This window comes from Octopus bimaculoides, chromosome 16 (genome assembly GCF_046866305.1).
Source record: "Octopus bimaculoides isolate indiv1 chromosome 16, ASM4686630v1, whole genome shotgun sequence".
Lineage (NCBI taxonomy): Eukaryota > Metazoa > Mollusca > Cephalopoda > Octopoda > Octopodidae > Octopus > Octopus bimaculoides.
The window spans coordinates 17,028,898-17,051,443 of NC_142943.1; the positions used below are offsets into that span (position 1 = coordinate 17,028,898).

Genomic DNA, 22,546 nt, shown 5'->3' on the forward strand with positions numbered 1-22,546 from the left:
ATGGAATACTGGAACTTACCAAACATATATTCAAATCCAGAAAAGCACCACCAGCAAACAAGCACCCGGATAACTTTGAACAAGAACTTTGGAGCACCGTAAAAAACATCAAGTTTAAGAACCATCCCCTCAGACATAATCCTTATCAGACAGAATTGAAAGAACTTATCAGAACATTTGATACCAAAAATGGTATTTTAACATATTCAGATAAAACTAGAAACATATATAATATTGACACCTACACATACCATGAACTAATATATAAGGAAAGAAATATAAGGTTGTACCTAATACTACATTAAAAAAGTTAAACCTAGAAGCTAGAAATATTATGCTAGATTTTAATTTAGGTGAAAAACTGAACCGTTTACTCCTATTAGACCACGTATAACAATTAAGGACCACAAGGAGAACTTCCCTAACAAAACACAGGTTAGACTAATTTGTCCCAATAAATCTGACATAGATAAACTTAGTAAAATAATATTGGATAAATACCTACCAATAATTAATAATAAAGTTAAACTCAGTTTATAGAAAAACACACAAGGAGCATTAGATTGGTTTTCCAATATACACACAGGAAATAGACATAACCATAAATTAATTCAAATTGATATACAAAATCATTATGCATCTATAAACCCTGTAGTCCTTAATAGAGCTCTCATTTTCGCAAAGAGATACACTAATCTAAGTATGCGGGAAATAAAAGTAATACTTACTGCCCGTAAGACTGTTATCGAATTTGATAACAAGTTATGGGCAAGAAAAGTTACACTGGACTTCTTTGATATTACAATGGGATCGCCAGACTCAGCGGAAACGACTGGCCTGATCCTTCATGTTGTTAATAAGCGGAATTTTGGCCGGAATTAGAAAAAAATAATTCATTAATACATAATAAACATTTTCTATTTTTATTATTGTACGCAGGTGCTGATCTACCTAATTACATGCTCTGGATGCAAACGGCAATATATTGGACACACTAAAAACAACCTACGTCAGAGGATGGCGGTACACAAATACCAAATTAGGATCCCAGAAAACAGGAAAATACCTCTCAGCCAGCACATCGACGAATGTGCTTACAACAAATTTCCCAAATTCACGTTTCCACTATACAAATTCAAAGACAATGCTAGCCAAAATGAACGCATTAGCAAAGAAATACATTTCATAAGAAAATACCAACCAAGTCTAAATTCTCTAAACTAGCAACACTGAGACTTTCATATATATATATATATATATATATATATATGTATATATATATGGATTTGCAATTTATTCATAAGAAATAAACAAAGGGGATCGAAGAGCTCCATTTCTATTAAAGCCACAGGGGGAACAACTTCACCACGACTCCTCCTCCTCCTCTTCCCCTCCTCCTCCTCTTCCCCTCCTCCTCCTCTTCCCCTCCTCCTCCTCTTCCCCTCCTCATCCTCTTCCCCTCCTCCTCCTCTTCCCCTCCTCCTCCTCTTCCCCTCCTGCTCCTCTTCCCCTCCTGCTCCTCTTCCCCTCCTCCTCCTCTTCCCTCCTCCTCCTCTCCCCCCCCCCTCCTCCTCTCCCCCCCTCCTCCTCCTCCTCCTCCTCCTCCTCCTCCTCCTCCTACTACTACTACTACTACTACTACTACTACTACTACTACTACTACTACTACTATTGTTATTATGATTACTGCTACTGGTTATTCGACGGCTACAGCCACTCCTAGAAACAAGTCTTGACCGCTATTTAATTTACAAAAACAGATAGTAGTAATCTACTGTCACAGCGAGTTGAAATTACCATGCCTTCAGAACAGTACGAAAGAACCACGTGCGCGTGCAAGAAATAACAGTAAACTATGAATGTCATTCTTAATTTTAATTTCAATTTTATTTTATTAATAGCCCTCTTCTCTTCTCACATATTTCATACTCATTTTTGATAAGGTTTCTCCAAAAAAAAAAAAAAAAACGAAACATGTAATGTAAATTAATTAAAACACCCAAATCTTTTTTTTAAGAAGTGGCATTTTCATTTTCATTTATCTTTAATATCTACTTACTCGTGTGGTACGTTTACAAATGCATATTTGCCTAATTTGTTTTCTTTTATCGGTTATCAATTAACTAACCATAACAAAGTCAAGGCTTTTCAAAACCATAGATGACCAATTAGATTATGTGACGGAACAAAATTAATCCCTCCCCACTTCCCGCAGGATTACAACTACTCCATAAAATAAAGGAGAAATAAACATATCATATGTTTATATGTAAATATATATATAAGTTTGTGTATTATTGTTATAATTATATTATATAATTATAATGATATGAACTACTGCATTAATCCTCCCTTCTAAACACATCTAATACGTATGTACCTATGAGTATGTTTGTACGGAAATACATACATATATATATATATATATATATATATATATATATATATATATATATATATATATATATATATATATATACGTATGTGTATGTGTGTATATATATGTGTGCTCCTCATGTATACAGTTTCATTCTTACATAACTAAAATAATTTAAAGATATATTGGTTTTATAAATTACAATATTACTCCTCTTATAACTTTCTCATACCTCTGTTTATATTTTATCTAATATGAATAATATAATGCATCTAATAATGATAATAATTGATTCATTTGTATGCATATACATGCATTTATGAACGTACGTTTAGGTGTAAGTATATATATTTGTGTCTATTTATGTATATGTATGTATATGTACAAGTATGTATATATGTGTGTATTTATATTTATAACTTAATCTTCTGTAATTTCTAAAATCTCTGATGAAGCCTAGAGAAACACTCAAGTACCTCAATTTCATTTACTAATTACTTAATGCCACTGGAGGGATAAAGGTAGAATGAGGTGTTTTTGCCTCTTGGCTGAAACAGCTGCAAGATATTACCCCAATTTTTATTGCTATATGTTATATTTTAATAATTACTGATTTTTTAATATTTTATATATTATATATATAAAGTATAATATGTTATACATGTATGTATATTGTTATAATTGTCCTTTTAGTAAATAAATAAATTGACATAATATAATGCCTAAAAGTTGATGAATACCACCTATTGATCCCCTCTATTTTTTTGCTCTCTCTCTCTCTCTCTCTCTCTGTATATATATATATATATATATATATATATATATATATATATATATATATCTACAGGTGAGCACAAGTGTGCACGTACGCCGCTGTATGTATATATAAATATGCAATAGAGGACAATAAAACATTCGGACAGAAAAAACATTAGAGGGACAGGAAAAAAGGACACGTCATTCGTGCCCTTATATATATATATATATATATATATATATATATATATATATATATATATATATATATATATATATATATATATATATATATATATATTCGCCATGATAGATCGCTGACCACTACATTTATACTTTTTTTCTACATTTATACTTTTTTCTCTCCTTTCTGTGTTCCTTTCAGTTGAAGAGCGTAGGCTCGAAACGTTAAAAGCTTTCTCTATTCCCGAGCGTTATACTAATACATCCATTTGTTGTTTACTACACCACCTGTCTTCGTCTGTTGATTTTTTGTAAATTCTCCTATATATATATATATATATATATATATATATATATATATATATATATATATGTGTGTGTGTGTGTGTGTGTGTGTGTGTGTGTTTGTTTGTGTGTGTGTGTGTGTGTGTGTTTGTGAGTGTGTGTGTGTATGTATATATGTATGTATATGTGTGTGCGTGTGTGTATATCTTACATGGTCAAACAAAGCTTACTCTAAGAAATAGATTGACCATTCACCGACAAGAAATACGAGAGCCCCGTACTAGACAGATTCCACTGAGTGGTCACATAGACATGTGCAAAAAATAAGTCTCCCAAATTCCAGGTCGTCTCACTCTACCTATGTTCAGCGAATACTACGGATGAAGCACGGATAAACAAAGAAAATACTTTCATACAAAAGTACAAACCAAGATTTAACAAACTTTGACAGAGTACATACACAACTATTCACAAACAAAATTCAGTTTGCCACTTATCAAGAGGAAGCTACACAGCTTACAACCTAAATTTTAGCCATTAGACAACATAAAAACGTCTCCTGTCCATTCTCCCATCAGACAGATTAAATTTGGAGTGCCTTGACTATAACTAAACATGATTATAACTAAACATGATTATAACTAAACTTGATTATAACTAAACTCAACTGTGCCGACCTTCTTTTTAGGCCAAAATATACTGCCACGTGACACTGATGCACGGACTTAGAGGGAAAGATACAAAAGGTTATAAACTTAATCATGTATTCATTCTCTACAGACACTTGACAGAAAACATTCAAAGCGTTGACTGTTTGGACTTGTTCAGTCAACTGTCTCAGTCTTAACTTACGACGCCAAACATTGTCCCTTGATACTAACACACAGACGTAACAGGGAACCTACAAAAATTTTCTAAAACCAGTCATGTGACTGTCCTCTACCAATCAAACCTTATTCAAAACATATACTAATTTGAGCCATGAACACCCTACAAAAAACAGGGCAAACTTTAAAAAACTAGTCAGAAGAAAGCTGCGACATAAGCCTTTCTATTTGAACTTTTTGAAAATCAGTGCAAACTGTGAAAGCGGTTAAAGCTTCAAATATATTAATAAAAATATTTTAACTATTCTCAGTGCATTTTTAACTTCTGTATTTCTTATACACACACACACATACACACACACGCACACACACACACAAACACACACACACACACACACACACACACACACACACACACATATGTATATATATCAGAAATCCTAGTTTTTACCTTACATCAATGCAACAATGACAGCATCTACACACTGGATTGTAATACTAGAATAAGCTGATGTGCTCCAAGAAGACAGTTTGGATTTTCCCATACACACACACACACACACACACACACACACACACACACACACACACACACACAATGCACACATATATTTGTGTGTGTGTGTGTGTGTGTACTTGCGAGTGTGTGTATGTGTGCGCGAGCGTGTTTGTGTGTGTGTATGTGTATAAGTTTCAAGCAGTAGGCGGCTTGTATAAGGAAAAGTGGATAGTATACAATAACAATTCATTGGCATCGAGTGTTCTATAATTTTTCCCTTACCGAAGTTACAAACAATTTCGACAGGCTAATAGTTTCTATGCAACTCACACTCAGCAACTAATCCTGCCAAAAATGATACCAATAATGATACCAATCTTTATCTTCTTTCTTTCCTTCATTCCTTTTCTCCTTTTCTTCCTACACTTTGACCCTAAACCACACCCACTCTGTGCATATTTTGAGTTTGAACTTGCGCTAAAACGTTCATTGATCTTCTCAACTGACATACTTTATGTTTTACATTTTATATTTTTATTCTTTGCTATTGGATTTTCTGTTCATTTGGACTCGCCATTGTGTTGCAGCTGACTTGAAATTCTGTTCAGCAATGTAAGCTTCATTGAGGTAATTTTAGCCTGATGACTAGCTATGCTGAGTAGAGTTCGTTGCGGAACAATTGCATAATGTGTATCAGACCTGTTGCAGCCCTTTAAATTTTGTATATATATATATATATATATATATATATATATATATATATATATATATATCAGGAAAATAAGACAAGGTAGAAAATGCTAAAATAATTTTATCATGAAGAACATTTTAGTACTTTAGAGTAAAGTATGAAAAACAATTAAATTGTGGAAAAATTAAATGAAAAGTTTTTCTTTAAATATATTTCCATAGTTTTCAAATGCAAGGGACATTTTCCTTTTCTCTGCCTGTTTCTGTGTCTCTTTTTTACTCTTTTGGGTTCTAGGTAGTTAGCAGCAGCTAGTTTGATATGAATTCTTGTCTTTGATTGTTTAAGCAGTAGTAGTAGAGAAAGGAGGCGGCGGAGAAGAAGAAGAAGAAGAAGAAGAAGAAGAAGAAGAAGAAGAAGAAGAAGAAGAAGAAGAAGAAGAAGAAGAAGAAGAAGAAGAAGAAGAAAAAGAAGAAAAAGAAGAAGAAGAAGAAGAAGAAGAAGAAGAAGAAGAAGAAGAATGCGGGAGTGGTATGACAGTAACAGGATGTTAATGGAATCTACTATATATATATATATATATATATATATATATATATATGACGGGCTTCTGTAACATTCTGTCTAGCTTATCCATTCCAAAGGCAAGGCTTTGGTCGGCTTGAGGTTTTAGACACCCACGACTGAACCCAGAACCATGTGAATGGCAAGCAAACTTCTTATTAGACTGCCACGCCTGCGTCTATATTTTGAAAATTTTGAAAATTTTGAATTACCTTTGACCGTTAGAAAAGCTGAAGCTGCGTCGGTAGTGAGGGGGCTTTCTATTAGACACGTATAATTTCCTTTGTGTTTTAACTGTGCTGTACGTACATATAATCCACGTTGGTTTTCAACAGTACCCTGAAATGAAGATCGACATTAAATAAACTGTTTATTTCAAAAGTCATTTGTTTTACCCTAAAACGAATAAAAGTAATTAAAAAAATGTACAAAAGTATAAATATTACCTTGAATCCCACACAATCTCATCAGCATACATGTTTTCCTAAATACATTACAAGCGTTTTCTTATATTCTTTTCTACTCTAGGTACAAGGCCCGAAATTTTTTGGGGGGGGACCAGTCGATTAGATCGACCCTAGTACGCAAATGGTACTTAATTTATCGGTCCTGAAAAGATGAAAGGCAAAGTCAACCTCGGCGGAATTTGAACTCAGAACATAAAGACGAACGAAATGCTATTGTTATTATTATTATTATTATTATTATTATTATTATTATTATTATTATTATTATTAGCTGCTGGTTGAATTGGTAGCACGTCGGGAGAAATGCTTAGCAGTATTTCGTTCGTCTTTACGTTCTGAATTCAAATTCCGGCGAGGTTGACTTTACCTTTCACCCTTTCGGATTCGATAAAATGAATACCAGTTAGCACTGGGGTCGATGTAATCGACTTACACCATCTCCTGACTTGCTGGCCTAGTGCCAAAATTTGAAATCATCATCATCATCATCATCCTTTTCGTCCTTCTCGTCCTCTTCCTCGTCTTCTTCGTCCTCGTCGTCGTCCTCCTCCCTTCTTCTTCTTCTTCTTCTTCTTCTTCTTCTTCTCCTCCTCCTCCTCCTCCTTCTTCTTTTCATATATATATATATATATATGCGTGTGTGTGTTTGTGTGTGTGTGTATGTGCGTGTGTGTATGAATGCGTATGTGTGTGTGTGGTGTTTGTCCTCCACCACTGCTCAACAATCGGTATTAGTATGTCTACGTCTCCGTAACCTAAGAGACCGATACAATAAGTACTGGGGTCGATTCATTCGAGTAACGAAATTCCTCTAACCGGGGTGCCCCAGCAAGGCCGTAGTGTATTGGCTGAAAGAACTAAACGATGAAAGATAAAGATGACGAACTACACAGCCTTTCTTGGCAACACCCAGATACGGTATTTAAATAAAAAAATTATTATTTGGTAGGAAATCATTTATGTAAGTGCACTAAAGTGACTCGCGCTTATACTATTTATTTTTGGAAAGATAAACTTTATAACTAATTTCATGTTCAACTGCCTCAGGAAAACTATCTCTAATGGTAGGCCTGTGTATTTTGTTCTTGCATCTCTAGTGCTATCTCGAAACTTGTTCACCTTGGTGAAATTAATAAATGCAGCTTTTGGTCTTGGTCTGGTAATGCAGGATTTTGGCTCCAGGAAATAAGAAGGGGATGTATCTTGACTGAATTTGCTAAATAAATGAACACAGATGTTTATTTTAGGAACAAATGGGTATCTTTAGCCATTTAGTGGCTGAAACTGAAGCTCTTTGGTGCAATATGACCAAAAGTGCAGTTAACTCTAGTTATCTGATATTGGTAGATTTAATCCATCATTTTCAGGCTAAAACAATTCGTCAAAGTAATTTTCCGAGTTATTTACCTCACTTTAGAGTGTTTTTCATTATGAACTAAGCCACTATAAGGACATTGCTATCCTTGGTTTAAGAATAAAGCTTTCTAGTTAAAATCCTGCCTGGATCTAACTTGAAATAAAACGTTTGATGACTATCAGAGAACTAAGAGAGTGAAATGAGTATTGATATAAGTAATATATTTCTATACTGTAAAGTTGAGGTTGGATAGTCCGAAAAATATGATCGTTACAAATAACCTCAAGCGATTAAATATTCTGCAATGTGTTTACACAGCTGCTTCGGGCAGCACACTTCAGTACCAGAAGCTCTGTGAAGCTATCCAGAGATGTTCTCTTTGTTTCTATCTATCTATCTATCTATCTATCTATCTATCTATCTATCTATCTATCTATCTGTCTGTCTGTCTGTCTGTCTGTCTGTCTGTCTGTCTGTCTAGATCAGTGGTTCTCAACCTTAGGGGCGTCAGTAAATTCCAAGTGGGGTGCGAGCCCTTGAGTAAAGGTAGGAATTTCTCTAACTATATTTGTTATTCTCTTAACGAGAGCATGGTCAAATAATGAGAAATTTATGAAAAAATGCAACCTTTACTTTTCTTATTGTACTAGCGTAGCGCCGCTTACCATTTTCTGCACTTATTAACACCCCTTCATATCACTCAAAACCCCCACTAATTCTGAATTGTAGCTTTAACATTTGCCTTTATTTTGTAATTTTTTTGTTACAACAAAACTCAGGTTAAGAACTACTGGTATAAAGCTTAGATATTATTATCGTGTTAAGGCAAACATCTTTTTCAGTTAATAGATTATAAACAAATTTGATCCAGTTTTCATATATATGAAATATTGTGATTTTTAAAAATCAAGAGACATGCAGAAACATTATCAAATCATTATAGTAACTTACTAAGAAATATTAACTTAATTAAAAAAATGAAAACTATTTAAACATTTTAACAAGTTGAAAAGTATGAAATATTTAAAAATAGGAAATAAAACAAAAAGTAGGTAATAGGTTCTACTATCGCTCAATCTAATAAAGTCTCAAAAAAAATTAAAATACAGATTGGAAAAATAATAGAGCAGTTGTATACTGTCAACTTAATGTGACAGTCTCATACTGCTGCTATTTAGCCCTAGGAAGCTGGCCTTGACACATTTCCTGTGTCCTTATGTTTGTGAGGGAGATACAGGCACCTCCACCCAGCCTAGCCTGCATTCAGGGACATATTTCTGAGTCTTTGCCCGTCATCAGCCTGAAGTAGCACGACCAGCTGGATGAAGATGCCTGTCAATCTCTCACAAACATATATATTTCTAGTGAAAACACATTGGCACTGATTACAAAAATTAGAAATGATCTAATTATAAATCTCACAAAGAGACTTAAGCAGGAGTGTTACGATAAAGCAGTTGTATACTTTCAACTTAATGTGACAGTCCCAATAAGGGAATCATACTGCTGCTGTTTAGCCCTAGGAAGCTGAACCGCTTCCTGTGGGCCTTGACACATTTCCTGTGTCCTAAATAGCAGCAGTATGATTCCCTTATTGGGACTGTCACATTAAGTTGACAGTATACAACTGCTTCATCGTAACACTGCTGCTTAAGTCTCTCTGTGAGATTTATAATTAGATCATTTATAAAAATAATAGAATTTAACAATAAAACGAAAATTTTTAATATGAAATACTTATATTAAAAATATAGTAAATTTTTTTGTTAGAAAAAAATGTTTAATATAAAGCCAAATGTTAAACTAAAATTCAGATTTAAATATTACAGAAAGTACTAGGTAAAACTGAAAACTATAGAAAATCTTTTCTTTTTTAAAGAAACTTTTTTATATACTTTCCAATGAATAAACACAATATTTTTTTGTACAAAATATTAGTAGAACTTCTCTTTTTTTCAGAACCTTTTATTCCAAGCGTTCTAACTTGGGTCTTGACATTATCTTACACATGTCTTATCTTTTGTTCACATATTTGTGTTGTCCACTGCACATCAAATAATTCGTAATAAGTGCAAAGAAACATACATATCTTGACGAATATATTCGATTTAGATTCGTATCCCTCCAAAATGGTGACACAGAAGTCCCCCAGTGTGTGATATGTTACAAAACTGCGTAATGATGGAATTGACCTTCACGCTTGGAACGCCACTTGAGGACAATACATCCTGCTCTTGCAGACAAGCTCAAGGCATTCTTTGAAACAAGACATTCCTTGAAGCAAGCTAAGCTGGACGGTAGCAGGGCATTTCGGCAACAAATTTCAATGACTGCTGAGGCTTCCAATGAGATCGCCATGTTGATTGAGCAAGAAGAGCCATAACATCGGAGAGTCTCTCATAACAGCAAGTCTACTCCGTGCAGAACTCGTTCTGGGGAAAGATAGGGCAAACAAGCTTTTCCAGATTTCACCATCAAACTGTACAATCAAGGGAAGGATCGACGACTTGTCTAAAGACACTAAACATCAAATTCTCGACCAAGTAAGAGGTTCTCCTGTTTTTGCTATCCAGTGTGACGAAACGACTGATATCGCTCAGTGTTCTCTGCTACTGGTATATGTTCATTTTGTGTCAGGCAACTGTGCAAAAGAGGAAACAGTTGTACAATAGCAACAGCTATTTTCATGATTTATTAAACTTCTTTCAGCAAAACTAACTTTCGTGGGATTCGCTGGTAGGGGTGTGCACTGATGGAGCTCCAGCCATGCTTGGTCTGCAGTCTGGATTCATTACTGGCATCCAGAACCTTACCTACTGAAGTGATAAATGGCCTGAACACGGCTATCAAGGTTGTCAATTTTGTTAAAGGTTGAGCCTTAAGCAGTCGTCTTTTCAAACTGCTGTGTAAAGCTATGAAATCTGAACATGGAGCATTGCTTTTCACACGAGCGTACGATAGCTATCAAAGGGGAACATACTTGGAGGGCTTTATGAACTACGAGAAGTAGCAATATTTCTACATTTGCAACAGGAGGCAGATCTCCATGACAAGTTCCAGTCTGAAGGCTTTCAGCTATCTCTAGCTTACCTGGTTGACATCTTTGAAGCATTGCATGCTCTCACCCTTAAACTACAAAGGAACATCATCAACATTCTCACGCACCACGACACCATTCGAACCTTCATGGCCAATTTCGACCTCTGGAAATGTCGAATTTAGCAGGGAAATACAGCCAGTTTTAGTTACTTGGATTCTGCTCTCATTCACGGTAACCTTGATTCTGAGTTCAAGAAACAAATAATCATTCATCTAACTGACTTGAAAACAGAATTCATCAGATACTTCCCAGATACAGATGAAAAGCGTGAAGCTTGGAAATTCATCAGGAATCCATTTCCGTGTGAAGTGACTGATGTTTTGGATGAAGTGCAAGAGGAGTTTCTTGAGCTGAAGTTCAACTCTCCAGCTTAGGAAGACTTCAAAGAACTGGATCTTGAAACGTTCTGGATCAAGTACCTTAATATTTATCCTCTGATCTTTCATTAGGCTCTTCGGATTTTAGCTATGTTTGGATCCACGTATCTTTGTGAAGCTGCATTTCCCACGCTCGTTGCTGTCAAGATCAAGTACAGAACCAGGCTGAATGTTGAAAGGGACTTAGGTTGTGCACTCTCTGGCAGTCAACCACGCATTTGAGATCTTGTAGCGAAGAAGCAGTGTCAAGTATCTCACTATTTGTATAATGTGATTATTATACATATTTTGCATAATGTGACTAATTCATATTCAATAAAAAGACTAAAACGTATTTTAGATTTTTATTTAAAGTCTGGGGGGGACGTGGAGAAAAGTACAAATTCCTAAGGGAGGCGTGGCAGTAAAAAGGTTAAGAACCACCTGTCTAGATACGCGCGCGCACTCATACACGCACACACACACACACACACACACACACACACACACACACACACACACACAAAGAAACTGCTTTAGTTTAGCAGGTGTTTGCGACTCCACAGCCTCATTTCCGAAAGCTTGAATAAAAAAAATAGTTTATCAAAGCAGCATCGCTTTGGATGATATGTCTGCTTGATCAAGGATAATTTGCAGCACGCTATTAAAACTTTTTCGATAACTTTTTATTAAGATTCTTTCCTGACAACTATATTACAACACATTGCATTAAAAGGAATACTGATATGATGGAGCAACGGCAAAGACATTGATTGACAATATTTACATATAAACATTTAAATTAGGTGAGAGACAAACAAGAAAAATACCAGTTATGGGTTTAAAGTCAGAATTAACTGAACACACGATCAACTTACTTCACTATAAAAAGAATCTTTATCTACGTTAATTGGATGTCCGTTAAAGTACCACTTGTAGACGATCTCGAAGTCAGGATTGTAGGAGGCACCGCAGTAGAAGAAAGCTGTTTCATTCACAATCACCTCTATGTTCGATGGACGGCGGCTGATTACCAAATTTTCTGTTTTTTTTTTTATAGAAAATTAAAATAAGAGAATTTAGTTTCTGTCAACTTGAAAGAGTAGCAATTTTACATGAGCTACGTAATTGGAAGCTACTTATTTGAAAGCGATAACTTTAATCAATGAAGACAACGAGGGGTGTTCATTAAAGATTTCCCCTGAACCACTTCCGGTTATTGCAAGAAACGAACTTATACAGATATAATCATACATGTCTCTATATGTCACATTGTAAATTGCAGCTTTCCACTAGTATTCATTTGTCTTTTACGGCTGCTGAAGTGGACTAAGGTGTAAAACGGAGGCAGTTGAATGGAAATTAGTGATCAGGTTCTTATACTTGAAAGGTCGTACACCAAAGAGGACTTTCTATGAGATGAAAGAAGTTTATGCTGACGATGCACTATCATATGAGGTAGTCAAGCACTGGCATCGCTAGTTCAAATGTGGTCGGACATGGCAGAAACTGCTCCTATTCTTGGACGACCACATTCTACCATTGATGAGACACCATCCATAAAGTGGAAGCCGCCATTTTTGGAGGATCCAACTAACGCAAGAATTGAAGATAAATGTAGGGTCCCTGGAAAAAATCATCCACGACCATTTGCTCATGCGGAAGTTGTTTGCACGATGGATTCCTCGGATGCTCACACCTTTTCAGGAACAGGAACAAGTCAATTGCTCCCAGGCTCTTTTGGCAATGTGCCAAGAAAATAAGGAGGGCTTCTTTGGCAGACTTATCACAGAATATGAAACACGGGTTCATCACTATGATCCTGAGACTAAAGTCGAGTCGAAGCAATGGAAGCATGATAACTCACCACCCCAAAAGAAGGCTCGTGTCCAACTCATAGCAGGCAAGGTGATGCTCACAGTCTTTTGCGACGAGCGCGGTGTAGAAGTGATGATGGATTTTCTGGCAAAGAGCACCACAATAAACAGGGCATATTATGCTTCTCTACTGCATAAATTGCGGGATGCCATCAAAGCAGAGAGGCGTGGCATGCTGACCAAAGGAGTCCGCCTCCTCCAAGACAACGCCCCAGTTCACAATGCGTATGTTGCCGAAATGAAAGAATACTCCTGCAGCTATGACTCCAGATGCAACCTACCGACTTCTACAGACGAAGTCTTCACATCTCCATAAAGCGACGGGAGAAGTGTGTTACCATTGATGGTGGTTATGCAGAGAAGGTCTAATAAGTATGCCAAGTTTGGTTTAACCCAGTCCTTGGGAAGTGGGTCAGAGGAAATCTTTAATGAACTCTCCTCGTATATTTAAAACTATTAATATCAATCTAAACAGGTTAACTCAACACAGCCTAAATTAAGTGAAACTAGAAATTAAGAAGAGAATTAGAAAAAATATCTAATTTTTCTTATTCTCATTGTTAGATGAGTAAGATTCTATAAATATCTGTTAGATGCATATCTCACTACTTTCGTTAATGTTGAGAATCCGGTGACAACTGTTTAATATTGGTCTCCATAAACAAATATTACCGAGAAACTGTTTAGAGGTTGACCTACGGTTAAAGTGTTCTATACGTGAACGGAGATAACCCTCGTAGGACGTCCTCCACTAATGTTGTGTTATAGACAGTGGCGAGTAATTTGACCGCTATGTTATGTAGGGAAGAAAACACATAGACTTACGATGTACCCGACGTCTTAACCTTTACCCTAAATTTCTGTGACTAAAATTAAATTTGAAACATTATTGCTTGACGATCGTAAGTTTCAATGTTTAATATGAATCTTTCTATGAATGGTCTTATAAGTTTAAAAAGTAACTATTTCGTATCCATACTATTTCTGACAAAGTGCAATTTGTAACAAAGGTAATGCATAATTAATGATTGAATGGTTATCTGGTAGTTATTTTCCCTAATCTACTGGATATAAAATTAGAAATATACTAACTAATGAACGTAAGGTCTGGACATCATGTATGCATTTCTGCTTCTAATTCTGACCACACACACACACACACACACACACACACACACACACACACACACACACACACACACACACACACACACACACATATATATATATATACATATATATTTATATAAATCTAATAAATGGAGTAATACGCATATGTTAAATGAATTCTTTTATTTCCGACATATGTTTCGAAGATTACAAATGGTTCCTTCCAAAGGAATAAGTGATGTTGATAAAGATGTAATCTTCTCTTCAAGGAAATACATAGGATCCAGCTTAGCCGTAAGACATTTTAACCGAATGTGATAACTGTAGGTAGAGAAGATTGCTACGTAACTTATTTGAAAAATACCGTTAGAGGTTGTAACGCTACGAGACAGTACGCTGGATAAGGAGGGAAGAAACGAAGGAAAAATAGAAAATTAGAATTTAGAATGGGAAGTCAATAAAATGATTTAAACCCGATAAAAATGGGAGAAGAATGTTTTATGTATAATGGGACCGCAAAGGGAAATTAATCTATCTTGTATTTATACATGCAGTGTTGACATAAATGCCTATAAGTATATATATATATATATATATATATATATATATATATATATATATATATATATATATATATATATATATGTATATATATATATATATATATATATATATATATATATATATACACACAAGTTCATATATATATATGTGTGTGTGTACACATATATATATACATACGCACACATGCCCACACATATACACACACATACACACACATACACATACATATACATAGATACATACATGCATATATATACATGTGTACGCATATACACACGTAGTCGTGTGGTGATGAATATTAAAGCAGTGCTATATGTATAGGAAAATGATGCTATTATTAACTAGTAAGATATTAAGTGATTGATGGTCTATTAATCTAAAGAGATAGATTGTGTTAAGTTAGATGGAAATTAGAGGGGGCAAAAAAAGGGGGGATTAGAGGAGTAAAAATTACTTGTATAAACTAAGTTAATATTATTACCAAAGTTTAGTTCGATAATCACGTTCTATATGTGTTGGTGCAAGTGTTTTCCAATAGATAAAATAAAATTTTATGTGGTGCAGTATTTTATACGTCATAAAGCAGAGAGAAGAAAATATTTATGTTTTGAATTCATGTTACCATAAACGTAAACAAATTTACTCAATTACCAAAAATGACAGGGAGTGTCTACCTCATAAACAGGAGTTACACCACAGTCATTTTATGATCTTTGCTACCCTGGTATCTATTAACCAATTTATTTTGTCGGAGTTAATTATTAACTAAGAGAAAATAAATACATATAATCATAATAATAATAATAATAATAATATATATATATATATATATATATATATATACAAGAGGCGCAGGAGTGACTGTGTGGTAAGTAGCTTGCTTACGAACCGCATGGTTCCGGGTTCAGTCCCATTGCGTGGAACCTTGGGCGAGTGTCTTCTACTATAGCCTCAGGCCGATCAAAGCCTTGTGAGTAAATTTGGTAGACGGAAACTGAAAGAAGCCCGTCGTATATATGTATATATATATATATATATATATATATATATATATATATATATATATATATGTGTGTGTGTGTGTGTGTGTGTGTGTGTGTGTGTGTGTGTGCATATGTTTGTGTGTCTGTGTTTGTCCCCCCAACATCGTTTGAAAACCGATACTGGTGTGTTTACGTTCCCGTAACTTAGCGGTTCGGCAAAAGACACCGATAGAATAAGTACTAAGCTTACAAAGAGTAAGTCCTGGGGTCGATTTGCTCGATTAAAGGTGGTGCTCCAGCATGGCCACAGTGAAATGACTGAAACAAGTAAAAGAGTAAAAGAGTATATATATATATATATATATATATATATATATATATATATACATATAGATCTCAATTAACCCAATAGTACTAAATAAGGCAATGTGGTTCTTCCATAAAAAGGCAGGCCTTACTAGAGAAGAATTTAAAGTTATAACAGCAGCAAGGAAATCATTCATTAGATAAGATATGGGTAAGAAAAGATACCCCTGGGGCCTTTGATATCCCCATGGGGAGCTCTGACTCAGCCTAAATAGCTGATATGGTGGGATCATTTATCCTTCATGAATTAAATGATCAATTCCCTAGGGTTAGGGGGGTGGGTTATATAGAGACGACTGCCTGTTGTATGTTAGGAATTGCTCAAACCAGGAACTACAGAGAATTAAGGGTAGGCTGGCTAGATTTTTCAGCAGAATGGGGATGGGTATAGTTTACGAAGATGATGTCTCAGTGGCAAATTTCCTAGACGTAACATTAGATATTAAGAATAAAACATATAGACCATACCACAAACCCCTAACGAACCTACAGTATATAAATAAATCAAGTAACCATCCTAGGGCTATCATAGAGAATCTAGTTAAAAATATATCTTTAAGACTCTCCAAATTATCTGCTAACAATAGGGTATTTAATAATGAAGCTAATTTCTATAATGCAGCACTGAATAAGGCAGGATATAGAGAAAGGGTCTCCTATATTGAAAATGATAGCAACGGAATTGAAACAACTGACAGCAGTAATAATAATAATAATAATAATAATAATAATAATAATAATAATAATAATAATAATAATAGGAATAAACACAAAGAAAATAAACTAAATAAACCAAGGTACCCCCATAAACACAACATAGGTAACTTAAAATTCTTTAAAAACGATATTAATAACCATGAGGATAATAATAAGGATAATAAAATCTGGCTCATAATCCCATTTGGGAGAAATATCAAGAGTAATCTGATAGCTAAGTTTAGAGAGGTGATAGGTAGACACTTCCCAAGGAGCTCACACTATGGTAAGATTATAAACACACACATAATTAGATTTGGATTTTCAAATACTAGGAACATAGCACAAATAATAGCAGCACATAACCTTAAAATACTTAAGTCTAAAGAAACAGGTAGGAATGAGAATTTGAACAATAATATAAATAGCAGTAATAATAATAATAATAATAATAATAATAATAATAATAATAATAATAATAATAATAATAAAGACCTGGAAATAGAGATAACTCGAATGTGGAATCTAAAAACAGAAACAATTCCTATCATAGTAGGTGCCTTAGGTATAATAAAAAAAATATTCAGACAAATACATAACAAAAACACCAGGACTTACAAATATATATAACATACAGAAAATTGCACTACTGGGTACTGCACACATTCTACGCAAAACACTTTCAATACAGTAAACATAAGAGCACCACAGCAAACCACAGCACATACCCAAGGCGCACAGAGCTGCGCTCGGTAGTGAAGTGAAAGCACGTTATAAAAATAAAACTACTGAATAATAATAATAATAATAATGAGAATGATAACAATGATGGTAATAATAATAATAATAATAATAATAATAATAATAATAATAATAATAATAATAATAATAATAATAATAATAATAATAATGGAGGTTCCTTTATTAGTAATAGGAGTAAGGACTGTAGGAGTAAGAACATAATCACAGTAAATGAGGTAAACCCTAGGAGAATAAAATTTGAAGGACCTAATGCGAAAGTCAAAAATATAATATCTCAATGCAAAGTAAAGACTCAAACAGGTACCATGGCATACTTGGGGTGCACTTCAGGACAGGTATGCCGTAGAATTTCTAACCATTTCTCGTGCTTTAGAGATAGGAAGAAAATGGCTAGCACCAGTCTTAGCAAATACATCTGGGATCTTAAGGAAAATAATAAACAGTATTCATTAGAATGGTCTATAATAGCAAGATCAATGCCATATGAGAGAGGAAGAAAGTATTGTTCGCTCTGTACGGTAGAACTATACTGCATACTCTTCTCTAAGGATAAATTGATCAACAAAGTAAAGAATAATGCTCTGAAATGTACGCATATCATAAGAAGTACGTTTCGTTGGTATAAATGATCTTAGGATGTGGGGAAGTACAACATGATGTCTCATGTATGTTTATGTATGTGTAATTATGCATATATGGATGAGTGCATATAAGTGTGTGTGTATATATGTGTGTGTGAACGGAGATAAGGATATGCATATATATGTGTGTAAGTACGTATATGTATAGGTGTGTGAGTGTATGTATATATATATGTATATGTATGTGTACATGTATATATATGTATATGTATGTGTGTACGTATTTGTATATATATATGTTTGTATATATATATATATATGTATGTATATGTATATATGTGTATGTATGTATATATGTATATGTATACGGGTAAAGGAACGGGTAAAGGAACGGGTAAAGGAACGGGTAATATAGTATAGTACAACACAATTAATGGTTTGATCTCCAAATACAATGTAACTAAGTGACTCTACCAAATTAAGGGTAGATATGAAATAAAAGTAAGAACTGAGAACAAAATAAATAACTAAGCATTTAATAGGAACAGATGAGGGTCAAGTTTTTATATGAAAACCATAGGAAAAAAAATGATAATAGCAAAGAATGATAAAATATCAAAATATTAATAAATTTTTTTTTTAGTAAAGGGGCTTGTAATGATTCCTAGGAGGTTTGATGGCTGAACTGAGATCTCTATTAGCAAAGTAAAGAGACTTAACAATAATAATATAAAATGGAATAATAAACAGATGAACCCTCTAGGGGCAATGAATATAGTCGACATATAGGGGATAATAGATAATAATTTAAAAATTAATAACTAAATTAATAGATAAATAAATTAATAAATAAATGAATAAATAAATAAATAAATAAATAAATAAAATAAATTAATCTAGTGGACATTCACAGGAGAGCAATAAAAATAGAAAATTAAGGAGTTACCTCCCCTATAATAACGGGAAAATGCTGGACTGAAACGGGATTTTAATAATTAAATATGATCGTTATGTATGTGTTTTTTTTTGTGTTTTGTTCCGATGGTAGCCATTCCTGAAGAAGTGCCAAATCTCGAAATCCAGTGGACCAGTCACTGGATAAATTTGGGCACAGAAATGTTGACATAGAGTGGTAAATAAATCGATCTTGGATATATCGAGTTTGAAGTTTCTATCTCTTTTAAATATACAAATTTAAAAGTTAAAAACCTTGAAATATATATATATATATATATATATATATATATATGTAGCGTATTTTTCTGTAATAAATAGATAATTTATCCTGATCTCGCTATTTATAGCATTATCACGCGCTTGAGAAATAAATTTATTTCTGTATCTTACAATACATCTTAACGCTTCCAAAAAAAAAAGAAAAAGCACAGACTTTGTTTGTTTACTTTCATCGTAAAGTTGAATATATAGTGTTGTATTTAGGCATGGTCATGTTGCCAGTTTAGCCAATAAAACACGCGCACTATATATTTGGTGTTAATTTGCTTCAGTTTTATTTTATTTTTTACATTAATCATATTTCGGCCAGAGTTCTTTCGTCACACTTCTGTGACCTCATCAGTGGTTCTTTGCTTTCTTATTTGTGTGTCTTTCCTTACTAACGAACAGCCATTTTGTATTTTGTCTTCTTATTGTATGTCTTTATTTGCGCATGCGTATACCTCCATGTGTGTCTATGTTTAGTAAGTGCGTGTGTGTGTGGGGGGATTGCCTGTATTATCTGTATCTCCTGTTTATACACGTTCGTTTAATTTGTTTTTATTTATTTGTTTATGTGTTTATACCTACTTATTTTTTTCTATTCCTCTTTTCGTATTTAATTTAATTTTGTTAACGTATATAGTTATTTAATTCCATTTGTTTATCTGTGTATTGTATTATATTTTGTTCATATTGTTATCAGTTTATGGGGATCTTATTCTGTCATAGGTTGTGGTGTGATTGGGGTGTGTACTAGTGTTCCATTCCAGTTTCCTATTCAGGCTAGGTTTATCTTCTATTATGTGTGTAACTTCTGTAATTTGTCTAAGCGTTGCGTCTCTTCTATGTGTGGACAATATTTTAACTTCTATGTTGTTGAGAGAGCCCCCGTGTTCCTGCTCGGCGTGCTGGTACAGAACCGATGAGCTCTTCTCGTCCTTAAGTTCCCTCCAATGTACATTTACCCGCTCTCCTATGCTCCGTGCCGTTTCCCCTACGTATGTCGTTGTCTTGTTACTGCATCGTCCCTCTGTACATCTGATACTATAGACTACATTTCTGGCTTTACAGTTAGTTTGTGGGCTAAATCTACATACAGTACAGTTCCTATCAGTACAGGGGGTTCTACTAAAACGGTAGGTTCTACCGATTAGGTAGAATTTGATAGGGTTGCCTGGCCTTTCAACAACCTTAATTCTTAGCTTAAGTTTGTCTAGGGCCCTTCTAAAGCGGTACGCCAGTTCTCCTCTAGGGATGGTGTCGACGAACATGACACTCTAGTATTTGTGGTTATCATAACATGAGTTGGCCTTCCTTATTTTCATTTTAGTCCTTTCAATGGTGTTCCATGACTTGTTCCTATAGAGTGGGCAAATCCCATTCCTATCGTTACGTATGATAGTTTCAAATTTCCTCTTGGCTCCTTTGTATACTCTAATCCTTTTTTATGGCTGTAACCTGAGAACTGCACGCAGTGAACGAAATGTTGTATGTGTCTCTTTAACTCTGTAGTGTCGCACATGCGAGACACATTTCGCATTATTCTGATGTGGTCTACCATCAATATATTGAATCTGGCATTGTCCGCGATAGCTGAGTTCTGGTGGATCAGGTATTTGGAGGCCATAGGTTTGGCATAGTGTGAATGAAGGATTCGGGTTTTATTATTCTCAGTTTCCAGCCAGAGTACTGTATCTAGTACAGGTAATCTATGGTTAGGGTGTTTAGTAGGGTAGTGTATCTTGACCTTAATACTCTGGTGGATGGAGTTAGCTATTTTCTGGATGCTCTCCATAGTATTAGTTTCTATTCCTATTTCAAAAGTACTCTCTTGTGGGGGTGCCTTTACCACTACGTTGATATCATTGACATAGCGAGAGTACATGTTCACGAGTATGGAGCTCTGTGTCAGGCGTTCCTGACACAGAACTCCATACATATAGAGACATGTGGTCAGAAAATGTTTCTAATTTTCTTTTCCACAAACTACATGACACAAGTTGGAAGAAAGATAAATGAAAAACGGTTTATTAATATTCAAACCTGTTCTGAACAGAAAGAACAGCAATAAAATAGCAAGCAGTTAATGATGTGGATTAATAAATATAAACAAGTTACAGAATATCGGCAAAATGTGATGTTTAAGAGCATGCAGACTAATGAAAAAAGTAAACTAAAAATTCAGCTGGTTGGAGCGTTCTAAGAGGTAAAGTTGTTAAGAACTCAACTGTCAGTTAAACACATTTGAAATCTGATGAGTGTACACTTTGTATGAAAGCGCTAATTTTGTTAAAAATGCCATAAAAATGTGGAAACCAGACTGTGCTTTAACTTTATTCAACTTATATATATATATATATATATGCATAAATTAATCTATCTCCTAATGTGCTAGCCTAATTTATGAGGGCTTTATATAATGGCTGACAATGCTATTGATTGGGGAAGCAAGCCTTATATGTCTTCTCTGCAGAACAGTCAACAAAAAATGAAACGGTCGTCTGTCAGGAGACTCTTTCCCGCGTTTTTCCCGTGTTTATAAAAATGTTATGCCAGCGGAAAAGAAACCAATGGAATATTTAAATTTCAGATGTGTGCCTTAGAATAAGGGGTAAACAATCAAGGAATCGAAACCTTGTACTAGTTTCAATTCTAGCTTATGTTCACTTCAATATCATCCGAGCAAAGAAATTTAAGGTTAAGACGCAGGATAAATAATTAATTTTAAGTAGTTTGATGACTCGCGTCTAGATCATAGTCGGGTCAGTTTTCCGTTTCTTATCCCTATGGTCCATAAAATACTACTACTAGTATGCTGAAGCGTTTCAGTTTACTGCACATTCTAATGTAGTAAATAATGCTTTGTTCCCTAACAAGTTCTGTCAATATTCAGCTTCTGAAAATCGTAGTCGAAGAAATTCCCAAGCAAA

The 22,546-nt window shown here is 34.4% G+C and overlaps 1 protein-coding gene across 2 annotated transcripts in view; it reads right to left on the reverse strand.

The window, feature by feature from the left end:
* The window catches only part of LOC106871423 (contactin), a 196,301-nt gene that overhangs the window by 64,375 nt on the left and 109,380 nt on the right, over positions 1–22,546 (reverse strand). For both annotated transcript variants that reach the window (XM_089364183.1, XM_089364184.1), the window contains 2 exons: positions 12,338–12,501; positions 6,392–6,518 (listed from right to left, as the gene is read on the reverse strand). In XM_089364183.1, coding sequence (XP_089220309.1) covers positions 6,392–6,518; positions 12,338–12,501 — 291 coding nt within the window. The remainder of the gene's footprint in view (positions 1–6,391; positions 6,519–12,337; positions 12,502–22,546) is intronic.